The sequence below is a fragment of the Echiichthys vipera genome (genome assembly GCF_963691815.1).
Source record: "Echiichthys vipera genome assembly, contig: SCAFFOLD_44, whole genome shotgun sequence".
In the NCBI taxonomy this organism is placed as follows: Eukaryota; Metazoa; Chordata; class Actinopteri; order Perciformes; family Trachinidae; genus Echiichthys; species Echiichthys vipera.
The window spans coordinates 89,067-111,762 of record NW_028154801.1 but is presented as its reverse complement, the minus strand read 5'-3'; the positions used below and the strand labels follow the sequence as shown (position 1 = coordinate 111,762).

At 53.6% G+C, this 22,696-nt stretch overlaps 1 protein-coding gene across 1 annotated transcript in view; it reads left to right on the top strand.

Annotated features, from left to right (window-relative positions):
* LOC310966400 (potassium voltage-gated channel subfamily KQT member 2-like) overlaps window positions 1–22,258 on the top strand; it is a gene marked incomplete at both ends in the record, with an annotated part of 56,319 nt that extends 34,061 nt beyond the window's left edge. The window contains 6 exon segments of the mRNA XM_083940988.1: window positions 15,255–15,386; window positions 17,257–17,377; window positions 17,479–17,678; window positions 21,139–21,501; window positions 21,503–22,037; window positions 22,145–22,258. Coding sequence (XP_083797114.1) covers window positions 15,255–15,386; window positions 17,257–17,377; window positions 17,479–17,678; window positions 21,139–21,501; window positions 21,503–22,037; window positions 22,145–22,258 — 1,465 coding nt within the window.
* Between the last annotated feature and the right edge of the window lie 438 nt (window positions 22,259–22,696).

The window sequence follows — 22,696 nt, the reverse complement described above, 5'->3', positions numbered from 1 at the left end:
CATCCCTCCATCGCTCCATCCCTCCATCCCTCCATCACTCCATCCCTCCATCCCTCCATCCCTCCATCCCTCCATCACTCCATCCCTCCATCGCTCCATCGCTCCATCGCTCCATCGCTCCATCGCTCCATCGCTCCATCCCTCCATCCCTCCATCCCTCCATCACTCCATCCCTCCATCACTCCATCACTCCATCACTCTCACTCCATCCCTCCATCACTCCATCCCTCCATCCCTCCATCACTCCATCCCTCCATCACTCCATCACTCTACACCTCCATCACTCCATCCCTCCATCACTCCATCCCTCCATCACTCCATCCCTCCATCCCTCCATCACTCCATCACTCCATCCCTCCATCACTCCATCACTCCATCACTCCATCCCTCCATCACTCCATCACTCCATCCCTCCATCCCTCCATCACTCCATCCCTCCATCCCTCCATCACTCCATCACTCCATCCCTCCATCCCTCCATCACTCCATCACTCCATCCCTCCATCCCTCCATCCCTCCATCACTCCATCCCTCCATCCCTCCATCACTCCGTCACTCCATCCCTCCATCACTCCATCCCTCCACACCTCCATCACTCCATCGCTCCATCCCTCCATCACTCCATCCCTCCATCACTCCATCCCTCCATCCCTCCATCACTCCATCCCTCCATCACTCCATCCCTCCATCCCTCCATCCCTCCATCCCTCCATCACTCCATCCCTCCATCCCTCCATCACTCCATCCCTCCATCCCTCCATCACTCCATCCCTCCATCACTCCATCCCTCCATCACTCCATCGCTCCATCGCTCCATCACTCCATCCCTCCATCACTCCATCACTCCATCCCTCCATCACTCCATCACTCTATCACTCCATCCCTCCATCCCTCCATCACTCCATCCCTCCATCCCTCCATCACTCCATCACTCCATCCCTCCATCGCTCCATCACTCCATCACTCTATCACTCCATCACTCCATCACTCCATCACTCCATCACTCCATCACTCCGTCACTCCGTCACTCCGTCACTCCGTCACTCCGTCACTCCGTCCCTCCGTCGCTCCGTCGCTCCGTCGCTCCATCCCTCCATCACTCCATCACTCCATCACTCCATCCCTCCATCCCTCCATCCCTCCATCACTCCATCCCTCCATCCCTCCATCCCTCCATCCCTCCATCCCTCCATCCCTCCATCACTCCATCCCTCCATCACTCCATCCCTCCATCGCTCCATCACTCCATCCCTCCATCCCTCCATCGCTCCATCCCTCCATCCCTCCATCCCTCCATCCCTCCATCACTCCATCCCTCCATCCCTCCATCACTCCATCCCTCCATCACTCCATCCCTCCATCACTGCATCACTGCATCCCTCCATCACTCCATCCCTCCATCCCTCCATCACTCCATCCCTCCATCACTCCATCCCTCCATCCCTCCATCTCTCCATCGCTCCATCCCTCCATCGCTCCATCACTCCATCCCTCCATCACTCCATCACTCCATCCCTCCATCTCTCCATCGCTCCATCCCTCCATCGCTCCATCGCTCCATCACTCCATCCCTCCATCCCTCCATCACTCCATCACTCCATCACTCCATCACTCCATCCCTCCATCCCTCTACACCTCCATCACTCCATCCCTCCATCCCTCCATCACTCCATCCCTCCATCACTCCATCCCTCCATCACTCCATCCCTCCATCCCTCCATCCCTCCATCACTCCATCCCTCCATCACTCCATCACTCCATCCCTCCATCACTCCACCTCCATCCCTCCATCACTCCATCACTCCATCCCTCCATCACTCCACCTCCATCCCTCCATCACTCCATCCCTCCATCCCTCCATCCCTCCATCCCTCCATCACTCCATCCCTCCATCCCTCCATCACTCCATCACTCCATCACTCCATCACTCCATCCCTCCATCCCTCTACACCTCCATCACTCCATCCCTCCATCCCTCCATCACTCCATCCCTCCATCACTCCATCCCTCCATCACTCCATCCCTCCATCACTCCATCACTCCATCCCTCCATCCCTCCATCACTCCATCCCTCCATCACTCCATCCCTCCATCACTCCATCACTCCACCTCCATCCCTCCATCACTCCATCACTCCATCCCTCCATCCCTCCATCACTCCATCCCTCCATCACTCCATCCCTCCATCCCTCCATCGCTCCATCCCTCCATCCCTCCATCCCTCCATCCCTCCATCACTCCATCACTCCATCACTCCATCACTCCATCCCTCCATCCCTCTACACCTCCATCACTCCATCCCTCCATCCCTCCATCACTCCATCCCTCCATCACTCCATCCCTCCATCCCTCCATCCCTCCATCACTCCATCACTCCATCACTCCATCCCTCCATCCCTCCATCACTCCATCCCTCCATCACTCCATCACTCCACCTCCATCCCTCCATCACTCCATCACTCCATCCCTCCATCCCTCCATCACTCCATCACTCCACCTCCATCCCTCCATCACTCCATCACTCCATCCCTCCATCCCTCCATCACTCCATCTCTCCATCCCTCCATCCCTCCATCACTCCATCCCTCCATCCCTCCATCACTCTATCACTCTATCACTCTATCCCTCCATCCCTCCATCCCTCCATCCCTCCATCACTCCATCACTCCATCACTCCATCCCTCCATCGCTCCATCGCTCCATCACTCCATCCCTCCATCACTCCATCCCTCCATCCCTCCATCACTCCATCCCTCCATCCCTCCATCACTCCATCCCTCCATCCCTCCATCCCTCCATCCCTCCATCACTCCATCACTCCATCCCTCCATCATTACATCCCTCCATCACTCCATCCCTCCATCCCTCCATCGCTCCATCACTCCATCACTCCATCACTCCATCCCTCCATCACTCCATCCCTCCATCGCTCCATCCCTCCATCACTCCATCCCTCCATCCCTCCATCCCTCCATCCCTCCATCCCTCCATCACTCCATCCCTCCATCACTCCATCGCTCTACACCTCCATCGCTCCATCCCTCCATCCCTCCATCCCTCCATCGCTCCATCGCTCCATCACTCCATCACTCCATCACTCCATCCCTCCATCACTCCATCGCTCCATCCCTCCATCACTCCATCCCTCCATCACTCCATCACTCCATCACTCCATCCCTCCATCACTCCATCGCTCCATCCCTCCATCACTCCATCCCTCCATCACTCCATCACTCCATCCCTCCATCCCTCCATCCCTCCATCACTCCATCACTCCATCCCTCCATCACTCCATCGCTCCATCACTCCATCACTCCATCGCTCCATCACTCCATCACTCCATCACTCCATCCCTCCATCACTCCATCGCTCCATCCCTCCATCGCTCCATCACTCCATCACTCCATCACTCCATCCCTACATCCCTCCATCCCTCCATCACTCCATCACTCCATCACTCCATCCCTACATCCCTCCATCACTCCATCACTCCATCCCTCCATCGCTCCATCCCTCCATCACTCCATCCCTCCATCCCTCCATCACTCCGTCCCTCCGTCCCTCCATCCCTCCATCGCTCCATCGCTCCATCACTCCATCCCTCCATCACTCCATCCCTCCATCGCTCCATCCCTCCATCCCTCCATCCCTCCATCGCTCCATCACTCCATCCCTCCATCCCTCCATCACTCCATCCCTCCATCACTCCATCCTTCTATCACTCCATCACTCCGTCACTCCATCCCTCCATCACTCCATCACTCCATCCCTCCATCCCTCCATCACTCCATCCCTCCATCACTCCATCACTCTATCACTCTATCCCTCCATCACTCCATCACTCCATCCCTCCATCCCTCCATCACTCCATCGCTCCATCCCTCCATCACTCCATCCCTCTATCCCTCCATCACTCCATCCCTCCATCACTCCATCCTTCTATCACTCCATCACTCCGTCACTCCATCCCTCCATCACTCCATCACTCCATCCCTCCATCCCTCCATCACTCCATCGCTCCATCCCTCCATCACTCCATCACTCCATCACTCCATCCCTCCATCACTCCATCCCTCCATCACTCCATCACTCCATCCCTCCATCGCTCCATCGCTCCATCGCTCTATCGCTCCATCCCTCCATCCCTCCATCACTCCATCCCTCCATCCCTCCATCACTCCATCACTCTATCCCTCCATCCCTCCATCACTCCATCCCTCCATCGCTCCATCACTCCATCCCTCCATCACTCTACACCTCCATCCCTCCATCCCTCCATCCCTCCATCACTCCATCCCTCCATCGCTCCATCCCTCCATCACTCCATCACTCCATCCCTCCATCACTCCATCCCTCCATCCCTCCATCACTCCATCCCTCCATCCCTCCATCCCTCCATCACTCCATCCCTCCATCACTCCATCCCTCCATCACTCCATCACTCCATCCCTCCATCGCTCCATCCCTCCATCACTCTATCCCTCCATCACTCCATCCCTCCATCCCTCCATCCCTCCGTCACTCCATCACTCCGTCCCTCCGTCACTCCATCACTCCGTCCCTCCATCCCTCCATCACTCCATCCCTCCATCCCTCCATCCCTCCGTCACTCCATCACTCCGTCCCTCCGTCACTCCATCACTCCGTCCCTCCATCACTCCGTCCCTCCATCACTCCATCCCTCCGTCACTCCATCACTCCGTCCCTCCATCACTCCATCCCTCCATCACTCCATCACTCCATCCCTCCATCACTCCATCACTCCGTCCCTCCATCACTCCATCCCTCCATCACTCCATCCCTCCATCCCTCCATCACTCCATCCCTCCATCCCTCCATCCCTCCATCCCTCCATCACTCCATCCCTCCATCCCTCCATCCCTCCATCACTCCATCCCTCCATCGCTCCATCGCTCCATCGCTCCATCACTCAATCACTCCATCACTCCATCCCTCCATCGCTCCATCGCTCCATCGCTCCATCACTCCATCCCTCCATCCCTCCATCACTCCATCCCTCCATCCCTCCATCACTCCATCCCTCCATCCCTCCATCACTCCATCACTCCATCCCTCCATCCCTCCATCACTCCATCCCTCCATCACTCCATCACTCTCACTCCATCCCTCCATCACTCCATCCCTCCATCACTCCATCCCTCCATCACTCCATCACTCCATCACTCTACACCTCCATCCCTCCATCACTCCATCACTCTCACTCCATCCCTCCATCACTCCATCCCTCCATCCCTCCATCACTCCATCCCTCCATCACTCCATCACTCTACACCTCCATCACTCCATCCCTCCATCACTCCATCGCTCCATCACTCCATCACTGCATCCCTCCATCACTCCATCCCTCCATCACTCCATCCCTCCATCCCTCCATCCCTCCATCACTCCATCACTCATCCCTCCATCACTCCATCCCTCCATCCCTCCATCACTCCATCCCTCCATCACTCCATCACTCTCACTCCATCCCTCCATCACTCCATCCCTCCATCCCTCCATCACTCCATCCCTCCATCACTCCATCACTCTACACCTCCATCACTCCATCCCTCCATCACTCCATCCCTCCATCCCTCCATCACTCCATCACTCCATCCCTCCATCACTCCATCACTCCATCACTCCATCCCTCCATCCCTCCATCCCTCCATCCCTCCATCGCTCCATCACTCCATCCCTCCATCCCTCCATCGCTCCATCACTCCATCACTGCATCACTCCATCCCTCCATCCCTCCATCGCTCCATCCCTCCATCGCTCCATCACTCCATCACTCCATCCCTCCATCCCTCCATCCCTCCATCCCTCCATCGCTCCATCCCTCCATCACTCCATCACTCCATCACTCCATCCCTCCATCACTCCATCCCTCCATCCCTCCATCCTTCCATCACTCCATCACTCCATCCCTCCATCACTCCATCCCTCCATCACTCCATCACTCCATCCCTCCATCCATCGCTCCATCGCTCCATCACTCCATCACTCCATCACTCCATCCCTCCATCCATCGCTCCATCGCTCCATCACTCCATCACTCCATCCCTCCATCCATCGCTCCATCGCTCCATCGCTCCATCACTCCATCACTCCATCCCTCCATCGCTCCATCTCTCCATCACTCCATCACTCCATCCCTCCATCCATCACTCCATCACTCCATCCCTCCCTCCATCCCTCCATCACTCCATCACTCCATCACTCCATCCCTCCATCACTCCATCCCTCCATCACTCCATCACTCCATCCCTCCATCCATCGCTCCATCGCTCCATCACTCCATCACTCCATCCCTCCATCCCTCCATCGCTCCATCACTCCATCACTCCATCCCTCCATCTCTCCATCCCTCCATCACTCCATCACTCCATCCCTCCATCCCTCCATCACTCCATCACTCCATCCCTCCATCACTCCATCACTCCATCCCTCCATCACTCCATCCCTCCATCCCTCCATCGCTCCATCCCTCCATCACTCCATCCCTCCATCGCTCCATCCCTCCATCCCTCCATCGCTCCATCCCTCCATCACTCCATCACTCCATCCCTCCATCCCTCCATCCCTCCATCACTCCATCCCTTCATCCCTCCATCCCTCCATCACTCCATCACTCCATCCCTCCATCACTCCATCCCTCCATCACTCCATCACTCCATCACTCCATCCCTCCATCCCTCCATCACTCCATCCCTCCATCCCTCCATCACTCCATCCCTCCATCACTCCATCCCTCCATCCCTCCATCACTCCATCACTCCATCACTCCATCCCTCCATCACTCCATCCCTCCATCACTCCATCCCTCCATCCCTCCATCCCTCCATCACTCCATCCCTCCATCCCTCCATCACTCCATCCCTCCATCGCTCCATCACTCCATCCCTCCATCCCTCCATCACTCCATCACTCCATCCCTCCATCCCTCCATCGCTCCATCGCTCCATCCCTCCATCCCTCCATCACTCCATCACTCCATCACTCTACACCTCCATCACTCCATCCCTCCATCCCTCCATCCCTCCATCACTCCATCACTCCATCACTCCATCACTCTACACCTCCATCACTCCATCACTCTACACCTCCATCACTCCATCCCTCCATCCCTCCATCACTCCATCCCTCCATCCCTCCATCACTCCATCCCTCCATCACTCCATCACTCCATCACTCCATCCCTCCATCCCTCCATCGCTCCATCCCTCCATCACTCCATCGCTCCATCGCTCCATCGCTCCATCGCTCCATCCCTCCATCACTCCATCACTCCATCCCTCCATCCCTCTATCCCTCCATCCCTCCATCACTCCATCCCTCCATCGCTCCATCACTCCATCACTCCATCCCTCCATCCCTCCATCCCTCCATCACTCCATCCCTCCATCACTCCATCCCTCCATCACTCCATCCCTCCATCCCTCCATCCCTCCATCACTCTATACCTCCATCCCTCCATCCCTCCATCACTCCATCCCTCCATCACTCTATACCTCCATCCCTCCATCCCTCCATCCCTCCATCCCTCCATCACTCCATCCCTCCATCCCTCCATCCCTCCATCGCTCCATCCCTCCATCGCTCCATCCCTCCATCACTCCATCACTCCATCCCTCCATCACTCCATCACTCCATCCCTCCATCACTCCATCCCTCCATCCCTCCATCACTCCATCCCTCCATCCCTCCATCCTTCCATCCTTCCATCACTCCATCCCTCCATCGCTCCATCCCTCCATCCCTCCATCCCTCCATCCCTCCATCACTCCATCCCTCCATCCCTCCATCACTCCATCACTCCATCCCTCCATCCCTCCATCACTCTATCACTCCATCACTCCATCACTCCATCACTCCATCACTCCATCACTCCATCACTCCATCACTCCATCACTCCATCACTCCATCACTCCATCACTCCATCACTCCATCACTCTATCACTCTATCACTCCATCCCTCCATCCCTCCATCACTCCATCACTCCATCACTCCATCACTCCATCACTCCATCACTCCATCCCTCCATCCCTCCATCACTCCATCCCTCCATCCCTCCATCCCTCCATCACTCCATCACTCCATCCCTCCATCCCTCCATCCCTCCATCACTCCATCACTCCATCACTCCATCCCTCCATCACTCCATCCCTCCATCCCTCCATCCCTCCATCACTCTATCACTCTATCACTCTATCACTCCATCACTCCATCACTCCATCACTCCATCACTCCATCACTCCATCACTCCATCACTCCATCACTCCATCACTCCATCACTCCATCCCTCCATCACTCCATCACTCCATCACTCCATCACTCCATCCCTCCATCCCTCCATCCCTCCATCCCTCCATCGCTCCATCGCTCCATCGCTCCATCCCTCCATCACTCCATCACTCCATCACTGCATCCCTCACTCTATCACTCCATCGCTCCATCCCTCCATCACTCCATCCCTCCATCACTCCATCACTCTACACCTCCATCACTCCATCCCTCCATCACTCCATCCCTCCATCCCTCCATCACTCTATCCCTCCATCACTCCATCACTCCATCGCTCCATCACTCCATCCCTCCATCACTCCATCACTCTACACCTCCATCACTCCATCCCTCCATCACTCCATCCCTCCATCGCTCTATCACTCCATCGCTCCATCCCTCCATCCCTCCATCACTCCATCCCTCCATCGCTCCATCCCTCCATCGCTCCATCCCTCCATCACTCCATCCCTCCATCACTCCATCACTCCATCACTCCATCACTCCATCACTCCATCCCTCCATCACTCTATCACTCCATCGCTCCATCCCTCCATCCCTCCATCGCTCCATCCCTCCATCGCTCCATCCCTCCATCGCTCCATCCCTCCATCACTCCATCCCTCCATCACTCCATCACTCCATCACTCCATCACTCCATCCCTCCATCACTCCATCGCTCCATCACTCCATCGCTCCATCGCTCCATCGCTCCATCACTCCATCCCTCCATCACTCCATCCCTCCATCACTCTATACCTCCATCCCTCCATCACTCCATCCCTCCATCCCTCCATCACTCCATCACTCCATCACTCTGCACCTCCATCACTCCATCCCTCCATCACTCCATCCCTCCATCCCTCCATCACTCCATCCCTCCATCACTCCATCCCTCCATCACTCCATCACTCCATCCCTCCATCACTCCATCCCTCCATCCCTCCATCACTCCATCACTCCATCCCTCCATCACTCCATCACTCTATCACTCCATCCCTCCATCGCTCCATCCCTCCATCCCTCCATCCCTCCATCGCTCCATCACTCCATCCCTCCATCCCTCCATCCCTCCGTCCCTCCGTCGCTCCGTCGCTCCATCCCTCCATCCCTCCATCCCTCCATCGCTCCATCCCTCCATCACTCCATCACTCTACACCTCCATCACTCCATCACTCCATCACTCCATCACTCCACACCTCCATCACTCCATCACTCCATCCCTCCATCACTCCACACCTCCATCCCTCCATCACTCCATCACTCCACACCTCCATCCCTCCATCACTCCATCCCTCCATCACTCCATCACTCCATCCCTCCATCACTCCATCACTCCATCACTCTATCCCTCCATCACTCCATCACTCCATCCCTCCATCACTCCATCCCTCCATCACTCCATCCCTCCGACCCTCCATCCCTCCATCCCTCCATCACTCCATCCCTCCATCACTCCATCCCTCCATCACTCCACTCATCCTTTCTTTATTCTTTCTTTCTGTTTCTCATCCTTTTGTTTTTGTTTGTTTGTTTGTTTTTGTTTGTTTACCATCAAAGGTCAAAGGGTCAAAGGGTCAAAGGTCAAAGGGTCAAAGGTCAAAGGGTCAAAGGTCAAAGGTCACCATCAGCTGCTGGGTAAGAACCAGACCTCCACCTCCACCTCCGTCATCCCTCCTTCTTTTATTCTCTCACTCTTTTCTGTTGTTTCACTGTTTTCTGTTCTGAACCAGGCTAAACCAGACTGAACCAGACTGAACCAGGCTAAACCAGGCTAAACCAGGCTGAACCAGACTGAACCAGACTGAACCAGACTAAACCAGGCTGAACCAGACTGAACCAGACTAAACCAGACTGAACCAGACTGAACCAGACTGAACCAGGCTGAACCAGACTAAACCAGACTGAACCAGACTGAACCAGACTGAACCAGGCTGAACCAGACTGAACCAGACTAAACCAGACTGAACCAGACTGAACCAGACTAAACCAGACTGAACCAGACTGAACCAGACTGAACCAGACTGAACCAGACTGAACCAGACTGAACCAGACTGAACCAGGCTGAACCAGACTGAACCAGGCTAAACCAGACTGAACCAGACTGAACCAGACTGAACCAGACTAAACCAGACTGAACCAGACTGAACCAGACTGAACCAGACTGAACCAGACTGAACCAGACTAAACCAGACTAAACCAGACTGAACCAGACTGAACCAGACTGAACCAGACTGAACCAGGCTGAACCAGACTGAACCAGGCTAAACCAGACTGAACCAGACTGAACCAGACTGAACCAGACTAAACCAGACTGAACCAGACTGAACCAGACTGAACCAGGCTAATCCAGACTGAACCAGACTAAACCAGACTGAACCAGACTGAACCAGACTGAACCAGACTGAACCAGACTGAACCAGACTGAACCAGACTAAACCAGACTGAACCAGACTAAACCAGACTAAACCAGACTGAACCAAACTGAACCAGACTGAACCAGACCAAACCAGACCGAACCAGACTAACCAGACTAAACCAGACTGAACCAGACTAAACCAGACTGAACCAGACTGAACCAGACTGAACCAGACTAAACCAGACTAAACCAGACTGAACCAGACTGAACCAGACTGAACCAGACTGAACCAGACTGAACCAGACTAAACCAGACTGAACCAGGCTAAACCAGACTAAACCAGGCTGAACCAGACTGAACCAGACTAAACCAGACTGAACCAGGCTAAACCAGACTGAACCAGACTGAACCAGACTAAACCAGACTGAACCAGACTGAACCAGGCTGAACCAGACTGAACCAGGCTAAACCAGACTGAACCAGGCTAAACCAGACTAAACCAGACTAAACCAGACTGAACCAGACTAAACCAGACTGAACCAGACTGAACCAGTCTGAACCAGGCTGAACCAGACTGAACCAGGCTGAACCAGACTGAACCAGGCTAAACCAGACTGAACCAGACTAAACCAGACTGAACCAGACTGAACCAGGCTGAACCAGACTGAACCAGGCTGAACCAGGCTAAACCAGACTGAACCAGACTAAACCAGACTGAACCAGACTGAACCAGGCTGAACCAGACTGAACCAGGCTGAACCAGGCTAAACCAGACTGAACCAGACTGAACCAGACTGAACCAGACTGAACCAGACTAAACCAGACTGAACCAGACTAAACCAGACTAAACCAGACTGAACCAAACTGAACCAGACTGAACCAGACTAAACCAGACTGAACCAGACTGAACCAGGCTGAACCAGACTGAACCAGGCTGAACCAGGCTAAACCAGACTGAACCAGACTGAACCAGACTGAACCAGACTGAACCAGACTGAACCAGACTAAACCAGACTGAACCAGACTAAACCAGACTAAACCAGACTGAACCAAACTGAACCAGACTGAACCAGACCAAACCAGACTGAACCAGACTAACCAGGCTGAACCAGACTGAACCAGACTGAACCAGACTAAACCAGGCTAAACCAGGCTGAACCAGACTGAACCAGACTGAACCAGACTAACCAGACTGAACCAGACTGAACCAGACTAAACCAGACTAAACCAGACTAACCAGACTGAACCAGACTAAACCAGACTGAACCAGACTGAACCAGACTAAACCAGACTGAACCAGGCTGAACCAGACTGAACCAGGCTAAACCAGACTGAACCAGACTAAACCAGGCTAAACCAGACTGAACCAGGCTGAACCAGACTGAACCAGACTGAACCAGACTAAACCAGACTAAACCAGGCTAAACAAGACTGAACCAGGCTAAACCAGACTAAACCAGACTAAACCAGACTGAACCAGACTGAACCAGACTAAACCAGACTGAACCAGACTGAACCAGACTAAACCAGACTGAACCAGGCTAAACCAGGCTAAACCAGACTGAACCAGACTGAACCAGACTAAACCAGACTAAACCAGACTGAACCAGACTAAACCAGACTGAACCAGGCTGAACCAGACTGAACCAGACTGAACCAGACTAAACCAGACTGAACCAGACTGAACCAGGCTGAACCAGACTGAACCAGGCTGAACCAGACTGAACCAGGCTAAACCAGACTGAACCAGACTAAACCAGACTGAACCAGACTGAACCAGACTAAACCAGACTGAACCAGGCTAAACCAGGCTAAACCAGACTGAACCAGACTAAACCAGACTGAACCAGACTGAACCAGACTAAACCAGACTGAACCAGGCTAAACCAGGCTAAACCAGACTGAACCAGACTAAACCAGACTGAACCAGACTGAACCAGACTAAACCAGACTGAACCAGACTGAACCAGACTGAACCAGGCTAAACCAGACTAAACCAGGCTAAACCAGACTGAACCAGACTAAACCAGACTAAACCAGACTAAACCAGACTGAACCAGGCTAAACCAGGCTAAACCAGACTAAACCAGACTAAACCAGACTGAACCAGACTAAACCAGACTGAACCAGACTGAACCAGACTGAACCAGACTGAACCAGACTGAACCAGGCTAAACCAGACTAAACCAGGCTAAACCAGACTGAACCAGACTGAACCAGACTAAACCAGACTGAACCAGACTGAACCAGGCTAAACCAGACTGAACCAGACTGAACCAGACTGAACCAGACTGAACCAGACTAAACCAGACTGAACCAGGCTGAACCAGACTGAACCAGGCTAAACCAGGCTAAACCAGACTAAACCAGGCTAAACCAGGCTAAACCAGACTGAACCAGACTAAACCAGACTGAACCAGACTGAACCAGACTAAACCAGACTGAACCAGGCTGAACCAGACTGAACCAGACTAAACCAGACTGAACCAGGCTGAACCAGACTGACCAGGCTAAACCAGGCTAAACCAGACTAAACCAGGCTAAACCAGGCTAAACCAGACTGAACCAGACTGAACCAGACTAAACCAGACTGAACCAGGCTAAACCAGACTAAACCAGGCTAAACCAGGCTAAACCAGACTGAACCAGACTGAACCAGACTAAACCAGACTGAACCAGACTGAACCAGGCTAAACCAGACTGAACCAGACTAAACCAGGCTAAACCAGACTGAACCAGGCTGAACCAGACTGAACCAGACTGAACCAGACTAAACCAGGCTAAACCAGACTGAACCAGGCTAGACCAGACTAAACCAGACTAAACCAGACTGAACCAGACTAAACCAGACTAAACCAGGCTAAACCAGGCTGAACCAGGCTAAACCAGACTAAACCAGACTGAACCAGACTGAACCAGACTGAACCAGGCTAAACCAGACTGAACCAGACTGAACCAGACTGAACCAGACTAAACCAGGCTGAACCAGACTGAACCAGACTGAACCAGACTGAACCTGGCTAAACCAGACTGAACCAGACTGAACCAGACTGAACCAGACTAAACCAGGCTGAACCAGACTGAACCAGACTGAACCAGACTGAACCAGACTGAACCAGGCTGATCCAGACTAAACCAGGCTGAACCAGACTAAACCAGGCTGAACCAGACTGAACCAGACTGAACCAGACTGAACCAGACTGAACCAGGCTGAACCAGACTGAACCAGACTGAACCAGACTGAACCAGACTAAACCAGGCTAAACCAGACTGAACCAGACTGAACCAGGCTGAACCAGACTGAACCAGACTGAACCAGACTAACCCAGGCTAAACCAGGCTAAACCAGGCTAAACCAGACTGAACCAGGCTGAACCAGACTAAACCAGACTGAACCAGACTGAACCAGGCTGAACCAGACTGAACCAGACTGAACCAGACTAAACCAGGCTAAACCAGACTGAACCAGACTGAACCAGACTGAACCAGGCTGAACCAGACTGAACCAGACTAAACCAGACTGAACCAGACTGAACCAGGCTGAACCAGACTGAACCAGACTGAACCAGACTGAACCAGACTAAACCAGACTAAACCAGACTGAACCAGACTGAACCAGACTAAACCAGACTGAACCAGACTAAACCAGACTGAACCAGGCTAAACCAGACTGAACCAGGCTAAACCAGACTGAACCAGACTGAACCAGACTGAACCAGGCTGAACCAGACTGAACCAGACTGAACCAGACTAAACCAGACTGAACCAGACTGAACCAGGCTGAACCAGACTGAACCAGGCTAAACCAGACTGAACCAGGCTAAACCAGACTAAACCAGACTAAACCAGACTGAACCAGACTAAACCAGACTGAACCAGACTGAACCAGTCTGAACCAGGCTGAACCAGACTGAACCAGGCTGAACCAGACTGAACCAGGCTAAACCAGACTGAACCAGACTAAACCAGACTGAACCAGACTGAACCAGGCTGAACCAGACTGAACCAGGCTGAACCAGGCTAAACCAGACTGAACCAGACTAAACCAGACTGAACCAGACTGAACCAGGCTGAACCAGACTGAACCAGGCTGAACCAGGCTAAACCAGACTGAACCAGACTGAACCAGACTGAACCAGACTGAACCAGACTAAACCAGACTGAACCAGACTAAACCAGACTAAACCAGACTGAACCAAACCGAACCAGACTGAACCAGACCAAACCAGACTGAACCAGACTAACCAGACCGAACCAGACTGAACCAGACTAACCAGACTGAACCAGACTGAACCAGACTAAACCAGGCTAAACCAGGCTGAACCAGACTGAACCAGACTGAACCAGACTAACCAGACTGAACCAGACTGAGCCAGACTAAACCAGGCTAAACCAGGCTGAACCAGGCTGAACCAGACTGAACCAGACTGAACCAGACTAAACCAGACTGAACCAGACTGAACCAGACTGAACCAGACTAAACCAGACTAAACCAGACTGAACCCTCTGGTGACGCCCTCGGTCCGTCTCCGTGGTAACGCCCTCGGTCTGTCTCCGTCTCCATGGTAACGCCCTCTGCCCCCCCCCCCCCCCCCCCCCCCCCCCCAGTCTCATGCGCTTCATGGTGTCCAAGAGGAAGTTCAAGGAGAGTCTGCGTCCGTACGACGTCATGGACGTGATCGAACAGTACTCAGCGGGACACCTGGACATGCTGGCCCGCATCAAGAACCTCCAGTCCAGGTGAGAAACAACTAAAAACGACCCTAAAACAACTAAAAACGACCCTAAAACAACTAAAAACAACCCTAAAACAACTAAAAACGACCTAAAACAACTAAAAACGACCCTAAAACAACTAAAAACGACCTAAAACGACTAAAAACGACTAAAAATTACCTTAAAACGACTAAAAACGACCTTAAAATGACTAAAAACGACCCTAAAACAACTAAAAACGACCTAAAACAACTAAAAACGACCTAAAACGACTAAAAACGACCCTAAAACGACTAAAAACGACCCTAAAACGACTAAAAACGACCCTAAAACAACTAAAAACGACCAAAACGACTAAAAACGACCCTAAAACGACAAAAAACAATCCTAAAACAACTAAAAACGACCCTAAAACAACTAAAAACGACTAAAAACGACTAAAAACGACCCTAAAACAACTAAAAACGACCCTAAAACCACTAAAAACGACCCTAAAACGACTAAAAACGACCTAAAACGACTAAAAACGACCTAAAACAACTAAAAACGACCTAAAACAACTAAAATGACCCCAAAACAACTAAAAACGACCTAAAACAACTAAAAACGACCTAAAACAACTAAAAACGACCCTAAAACGACTAAAAACGACCTAAAACAACTAAAAACGACCCTAAAACAACTAGAAACGACTAAAAACGACCCTAAAACAACTAAAAACGACCCTAAAACAACTAAAAACGACCCTAAAACAACTAAAAACGACCCTAAACGACTAAAAACGACCTAAAACAACTTAAAACGAAACAACTAAAAACGACCCTAAAACAACTAAAAACGACCCTAAAACAACTAAAAACGACCCTAAAACGACTAAAAACGACCTAAAACAACTAAAAACGACCCTAAAACAACTAAAACGACCCTAAAACGACTAAAAACGACCTAAAACGACTAAAAACGACCTAAAACAACTAAAAACGACCTAAAACGACTAAAAACGACCTAAAACAACTAAAAACGACCCTAAAACAACTAAAAACGACCCTAAAACAACTAAAAACGACCCTAAAACAACTAAAAACGACCTAAAACAACTAAAAACGACCTAAAACAACTAAAAACGACCCTAAAACAACTACAAACGACCTAAAACGACTAAAAACGACCTAAAACAACTAAAAACGACCCTAAAACAACTAAAAACGACCTAAAACAACTAAAAACGACCTAAAACAACTAAAAACGACCTAAAACAACTAAAAACGACCCTAAAACGACTAAAAACGACCCTAAAACGACTAAAAACGACCCTAAAACGACTAAAAACGACCTAAAACGACTAAAAACGACCTAAAACGACTAAAAACGACCTAAAACAACTAAAAACGACCCTAAAACAACTAAAAACGACCCTAAAACAACTAAAAACGACCCTAAAACAACTAAAAACGACCTAAAACAACTAAAAACGACCCTAAAACGACTAAAAACGACCTAAAACGACTAAAAACGACCTAAAACAACTAAAAACGACCCTAAAACAACTAAAAACGACCCTAAAACTACTAAAAACGACCCTAAAACAACTGAAAACGACCTAAAACAACTAAAAAACAAGAAAAAACAAAAAAACACAAAAAAAATCAAAAAAACAAAAAAACAAAAAACACAAAAAAACGAAAAAACAAAAAAAAACAAAAAACAATAAAACACAAAAAAACAAAAAACAAAAAAAACACAAAAAAAACAAAAAACACAAAAAACAAAAAACGCAAAAAACAAAAAACAAAAAAACAAAAAACAAAAAAACAAAAAAAAAACCCTAAAAACCAAAAACACACATAAAAACACGCCGGTCTCACTTTGCCCCCCCTCTGTGTCCCGGTTGCAGGGTGGACCAGATCGTGGGCCGGGGGACCCCCATCGCCGACAAAGACCGCCCCAAACCGGCGAGCGAGGACCCCCCCGAGGACCCGAGCATGATGGGGCGGCTGGGGAAGGTGGAGAAGCAGGTAACCTCCGGCCCCCCCCCCCCCCCCCCCCAGGAAGGACTTGGAGTCTTGGATCTGATTGGTTCTCGTGCGCCCCCCCCCCCCCCCCCCCCCCCCCCCAGGTCCTGTCCATGGAGAGGAAGCTGGACTTCCTGGTGAACATCTACGTGCAGCGGTTGGGGATCCCTCAGGCCGACACCGACGCCTACTTCGGGTCCAAGGAGCCGGAGCCGGAGCCGGAGCCCGCCCCGCCCTACCACAGCCCGGTGGACCAGCTGGGGAAGAGCGAGTCGGCCTCCAGGATCCACGGGTCAGTGGCACGGTAGAGCTCTAACATGTCTTTAGATCTGGACCTCCAGAGACCTCCAGGGACCTCCAGAGACCTCCAGAGAGGCAGAGACCTCCAGAGACCTCCAGAGAGGCAGAGACCTCCAGAGAGGCAGAGACCTCCAGAGACCTCCAGGGACCTCCAGAGAGGCAGAGACCTCCAGAGACCTCCAGAGAGGCAGAGACCTCCAGAGACCTCCAGGGACCTCCAGAGAGGCAGAGACCTCCAGAGACCTCCAGAGAGGCAGAGACCTCCAGAGACCTCCAGGGACCTCCAGGGACCTCCAGAGAGGCAGAGACCTCCAGGGACCTCCAGGGACCTCCAGAGACCTCCAGGGACCTCCAGAGACCTCCAGAGACCTCCAGAGACCTCCAGAGACCTCCAGGGACCTCCAGAGAGGCAGAGACCTCCAGGGACCTCCAGAGACCTCCAGAGACCTCCAGGGACCTCCAGAGACCTCCTTTCTCTGGACCTCCAGAGACCTCCAGGGACCTCCAGAGACCTCCAGAGAGGCAGAGACCTCCAGAGACCTCCAGAGAGGCAGAGACCTCCAGGGACCTCCAGGGACCTCCAGAGACCTCCAGAGACCTCCAGAGACCTCCAGAGACCTCCAGAGACCTCCAGGGACATCCAGAGACCTCCAGGGACCTCCAGGGACCTCCAGAGACCTCCAGGGACCTCCAGAGAGGCAGAGACCTCCAGAGACCTCCAGGGAGGCAGAGACCTCCAGGGACCTCCAGGGAGGCAGAGACCCCCTGTCTCTGGAGGTCTCTGGAGGTCTCTGGAGGTCCAGACACAGGGGGTCTCGGAGGTCCCTGGAGGTCTCTGCCTCTCTGGAGGTCTCTGGAGGTCTCTGGAGGTCCCTGGAGGTCTCTGCCTCTCTGGAGGTCTCTGCCTCTCTGGAGGTCTCTGGGGGTCTCTGGAGGTCTCTGGAGGTCTCTGGAGGTCCCTGGAGGTCTCGGAGGTCTCTGGAGGTCTCTGCCTCTCTGGAGGTCTCTGGAGGTCTCTGGAGGTCTCTGCCTCTCTGGTGGTCTCTGGAGGTCTCTGGTGGTCTCTGGAGGTCTCTGGAGGTCTCTGGAGGTCTCTGCCTCTCTGGAGGTCTCTGGAGGTCTCTGGTGGTCTCTGGAGGTCTCTGGGGGTCTCTGGAGGTCCCTGGAGGTCCCTGGAGGTCTCTGGAGGTCTCGGGGGTCTCTGGAGGTCCCTGGAGGTCTCTGGAGGTCTCTGGAGGTCTCTGGAGGTCTCTGCCTCTCTGGAGGTCTCTGGAGGTCCCTGGAGGTCCCTGGAGGTCTCTGGAGGTCTCTGGAGGTCCCTGGAGGTCTCTGGAGGTCCCTGGAGGTCCCTGGAGGTCCCTGGAGGTCTCTGGAGGTCTCTGGAGGTCTCTGCCTCTCTGGAGGTCTCTGGAGGTCTCTGGAGGTCTCTGGAGGTCTCTGCCTCTCTGGAGGTCTCTGGAGGTCTCTGGAGGTCTCTGGAGGTCTCTGCCTCTCTGGAGGTCTCTGGAGGTCTCTGGAGGTCCCTGGAGGTCTCTGGAGGTCTCTGGGGGTCTCTGGAGGTCTCTGGAGGTCTCTGCCTCTCTGGAGGTCTCTGGAGGTCTCTGGAGGTCTCTGGAGGTCTCTGCCTCTCTGGAGGTCTCTGGAGGTCTCTGGAGGTCTCTGGAGGTCTCTGGAGGTCTCTGGAGGTCTCTGCCTCTCTGGAGGTCTCTGGAGGTCTCTGGAGGTCTCTGGAGGTCCCTGGAGGTCTCTGGAGGTCCCTGGAGGTCTCTGGAGGTCTCTGGGGGTCTCTGGAGGTCTCTGGAGGTCTCTGCCTCTCTGGAGGTCTCTGGAGGTCTCTGGAGGTCCAGAGACCTCCTGTCTCCTGAGGTATCTGGACCTCCAGAGACCTCAGGAGACCTCCTGTCTCTGGACCCCCAGATTCCTTATCTAGAGGACTGGGTCTAGTCTGGTCCTCATGACCCCAGAGACAGAACGCCTGGCTCCTGTCAGTCTGAGACCCTGTCCCCGGTCTGGACCTCGTCTGAGACCCTGTCCCCAGTCTGGACCCACGGACCTGCTGATGGTCTGGGTTTTTCCCAGTGACATGTCTCTGTCTCAGATCCTCTTCAGCCTCTGATCCTGGATCAGGTCTCAGGGGCAGCAGCTCCAGCCTCTGATCCTGGATCAGGTCTCAGTGGCAGCAGCTCCAGCCTCTGATCCTGGATCAGGTCTCAGGGGCAGCAGCTCCAGCCTCTGATCCTGGATCAGGTCTCAGGGGCAGCAGCTCCAGCCTCTGATCCTGGATCAGGTCTCAGGGGCAGCAGCTCCAGCCTCTGATCCTGGATCAGGTCTCGGGGCAGCAGCTCCAGCCTCTGATCCTGGATCAGGTCTCAGGGGCAGCAGCTCCAGCCTCTGATCCTGGATCAGGTCTCAGGGGCAGCAGCTCCAGCCTCTGGTCCTGGATCAGGTCTCAGGGGCAGCAGCTCCAGCCTCTGGTCCTGGATCAGGTCTCAGGGGCAGCAGCTCCAGCCTCTGGTCCTGGATCAGGTCTCAGGGGCAGCAGCTCCAGCCTCTGATCCTGGATCAGGTCTCAGGGGCAGCAGCTCCAGCCTCTGATCCTGGATGAGGTCTCAGGAGCAGCAGCTCCAGCCTCTGATCCTGGATCAGGTCTCAGGGGCAGCAGCTCCAGCAGGGACCCCAAACTTCCCTTTCCCGGGCCACATTAACCAGCTCTAACTGGGGGATCCTGAGGCGTTCCCAGGCCAGTGTGGAGATCTAATCTCTCCACCTGGTCCTGGGTCTTCCCCGAGGCCTCCTCCCAGCTGGACGTGCCTGGAACACCTCCCTAGGGAGGCGCCCAGGGGCCACAGGACGGAGAGGTCTACATGTTGTTTACATGTTGTTTACATGTTGTTTACTTGTTGTTTACATGTTGTTTACATGTTGTTTACATGTTGTTTACTTGTTGTTTACATGTTGTTTACTTGTTGTTTACTTGTTGTTTACATGTTGTTTACTTGTTTACATGTTGTTTACATGTTGTTTACTTGTTTACATGTTGTTTACATGTTGTTTACATGTTGTTTACTTGTTTACATGTTGTTTACATGTTGTTTACTTGTTTACATGTTGTTTACCTGTTGTTTACTTGTTTACATGTTGTTTACTTGTTGTTTACATGTTGTTTACATGTTGTTTACATGTTGTTTACATGTTGTTTACTTGTTTACATGTTGTTTACTTGTTTTACATGTTGTTCACTTGTTGTTTACATGTTGTTTACTTGTTTACATGTTGTTTACATGTTGTTTACTTGTTTACATGTTGTTTACATGTTGTTTACTTGTTTACATGGTTGTTTACATGTTGTTTACTTGTTTACATGTTGTTCACTTGTTGTTTACCTGTTGTTTACATGTTGTTTACTTGTTTACATGTTGTTTACATGTTGTTTACTTGTTTACCTGTTGTTTACTTGTTTACAGGGCCCTTCCCGGCGACCACGCGGAGAAGAGTCGCGGCGTGACGGCGATGGTTCGCTCCAGCAGCTCCACCGCCCACAGGCACTGCAGCGCCCCCACCCGCCCGCCCTCCACCTCCACCTCCTGGCAGCCAATCAGCTCCCAGCTCCACCCGCAGGCCCCGCCCCTTCCCCAGCGTAGCCACGGCAACACTCCGAGCCCAGTGGGGGACGGGTCACTGGTTCGACTCCCCCCTCCTCCGGCCGGAGAGAGACACGGTGGGAACCGAGCGAACCGCCACAGCACCGGAGAGCGAGGGGCGCCGGAGAGACCGGAGAGGGGGAAGGAGGGCGCCAACGGGGGCGGGGAGGGGGGAGGCGGGCGGCGGCGGCGAGGAGGTCAAACCCGGCGGCGGCGCCTCCACAGAGGACCTGGACTTCCTCAACCACAGCTTCTACGGGGGCGGGGGCGACCACCGAGGGGGAGGGGACCACCAGGGAGGGGGGGACCACCGGGGAGGACGGGACCACCGGGGAGGGGCGACCACCGGGGAGGGGGGCGACCACCGGGAGGAGGGGACCACCGGGGAGGAAGGGACCACCGGGGAGGGGACCACCGGGGAGGGGACCACCGGGGAGGAGGGGACCACCGGGGAGGACGGGACCACCAGGGAGGAGGGGACCACCAGGGGGGCGACCACCAGGGAGGGGACCACCGAGGGGGAGGGGACCACCGGGGAGGAGGGGACCACCAGGGAGGATGGGGGCGACCACCAGGGAGGGGACCACCGGGGAGGAGGGGACCACCGGGGAGGGGGGCGACCACCGGGGGAGGGGGGGGACCACCGGGGAGGAGGCGACCACCAGGGAGGACGGGACCACCGGGGAGGAGGGACCACCAGAGAGGAGGGGACCACCGGGGAGGTGGAGGGGGGCGACCGGGGAGGAGGGGACCACCAGGGAGGAGGGGACCACCGGGAGGAGGGGACCACCGGGGAGGAGGGGACCACCGGGGAGGAGGGGACCACCAGGGAGGAGGGGACCTCCAGGGAGGGGGCACCCGCTGCGCCACCGTACGCCCGTACATCGCAGAGGGGGAGTCGGACTCGGACTCGGAGTCCCGCGCCCCCTCGGACGGCGCCTGACTTGAACCGCGGAGACCCGCAGGTGAACCAGGACACACACACTCTCTCCTGATTGGCTCACTGTTGGGACACTCTCTCTCCTGATTGGCTCACTGTTGGGACACACTCTCTCCTGATTGGCTCACTGTTGGGACACTCTCTCTCCTGATTGCTCACTGTTGGGACTCTCTCTCTCCTGATTGGCTCACTGTTGGGACACTCTCTCTCCTGATTGGCTCTCTTTGTTGTTGTTGTTGTTGTTGTTTACAAACGTATGAAACATAAACAAATTTATTTACTCTCCGTTCGTTTGTTGTGATTGGACCGATCCACACTAGCATTAGCATTAGCATTAGCATTAGCATTAGCATGTGCATTAGCATGTGCATTAGCATGTGCACTAGCATGTGCATTAGCATTAACATGTGCATTAGCATTAACATGTGCATTAGCATTAGC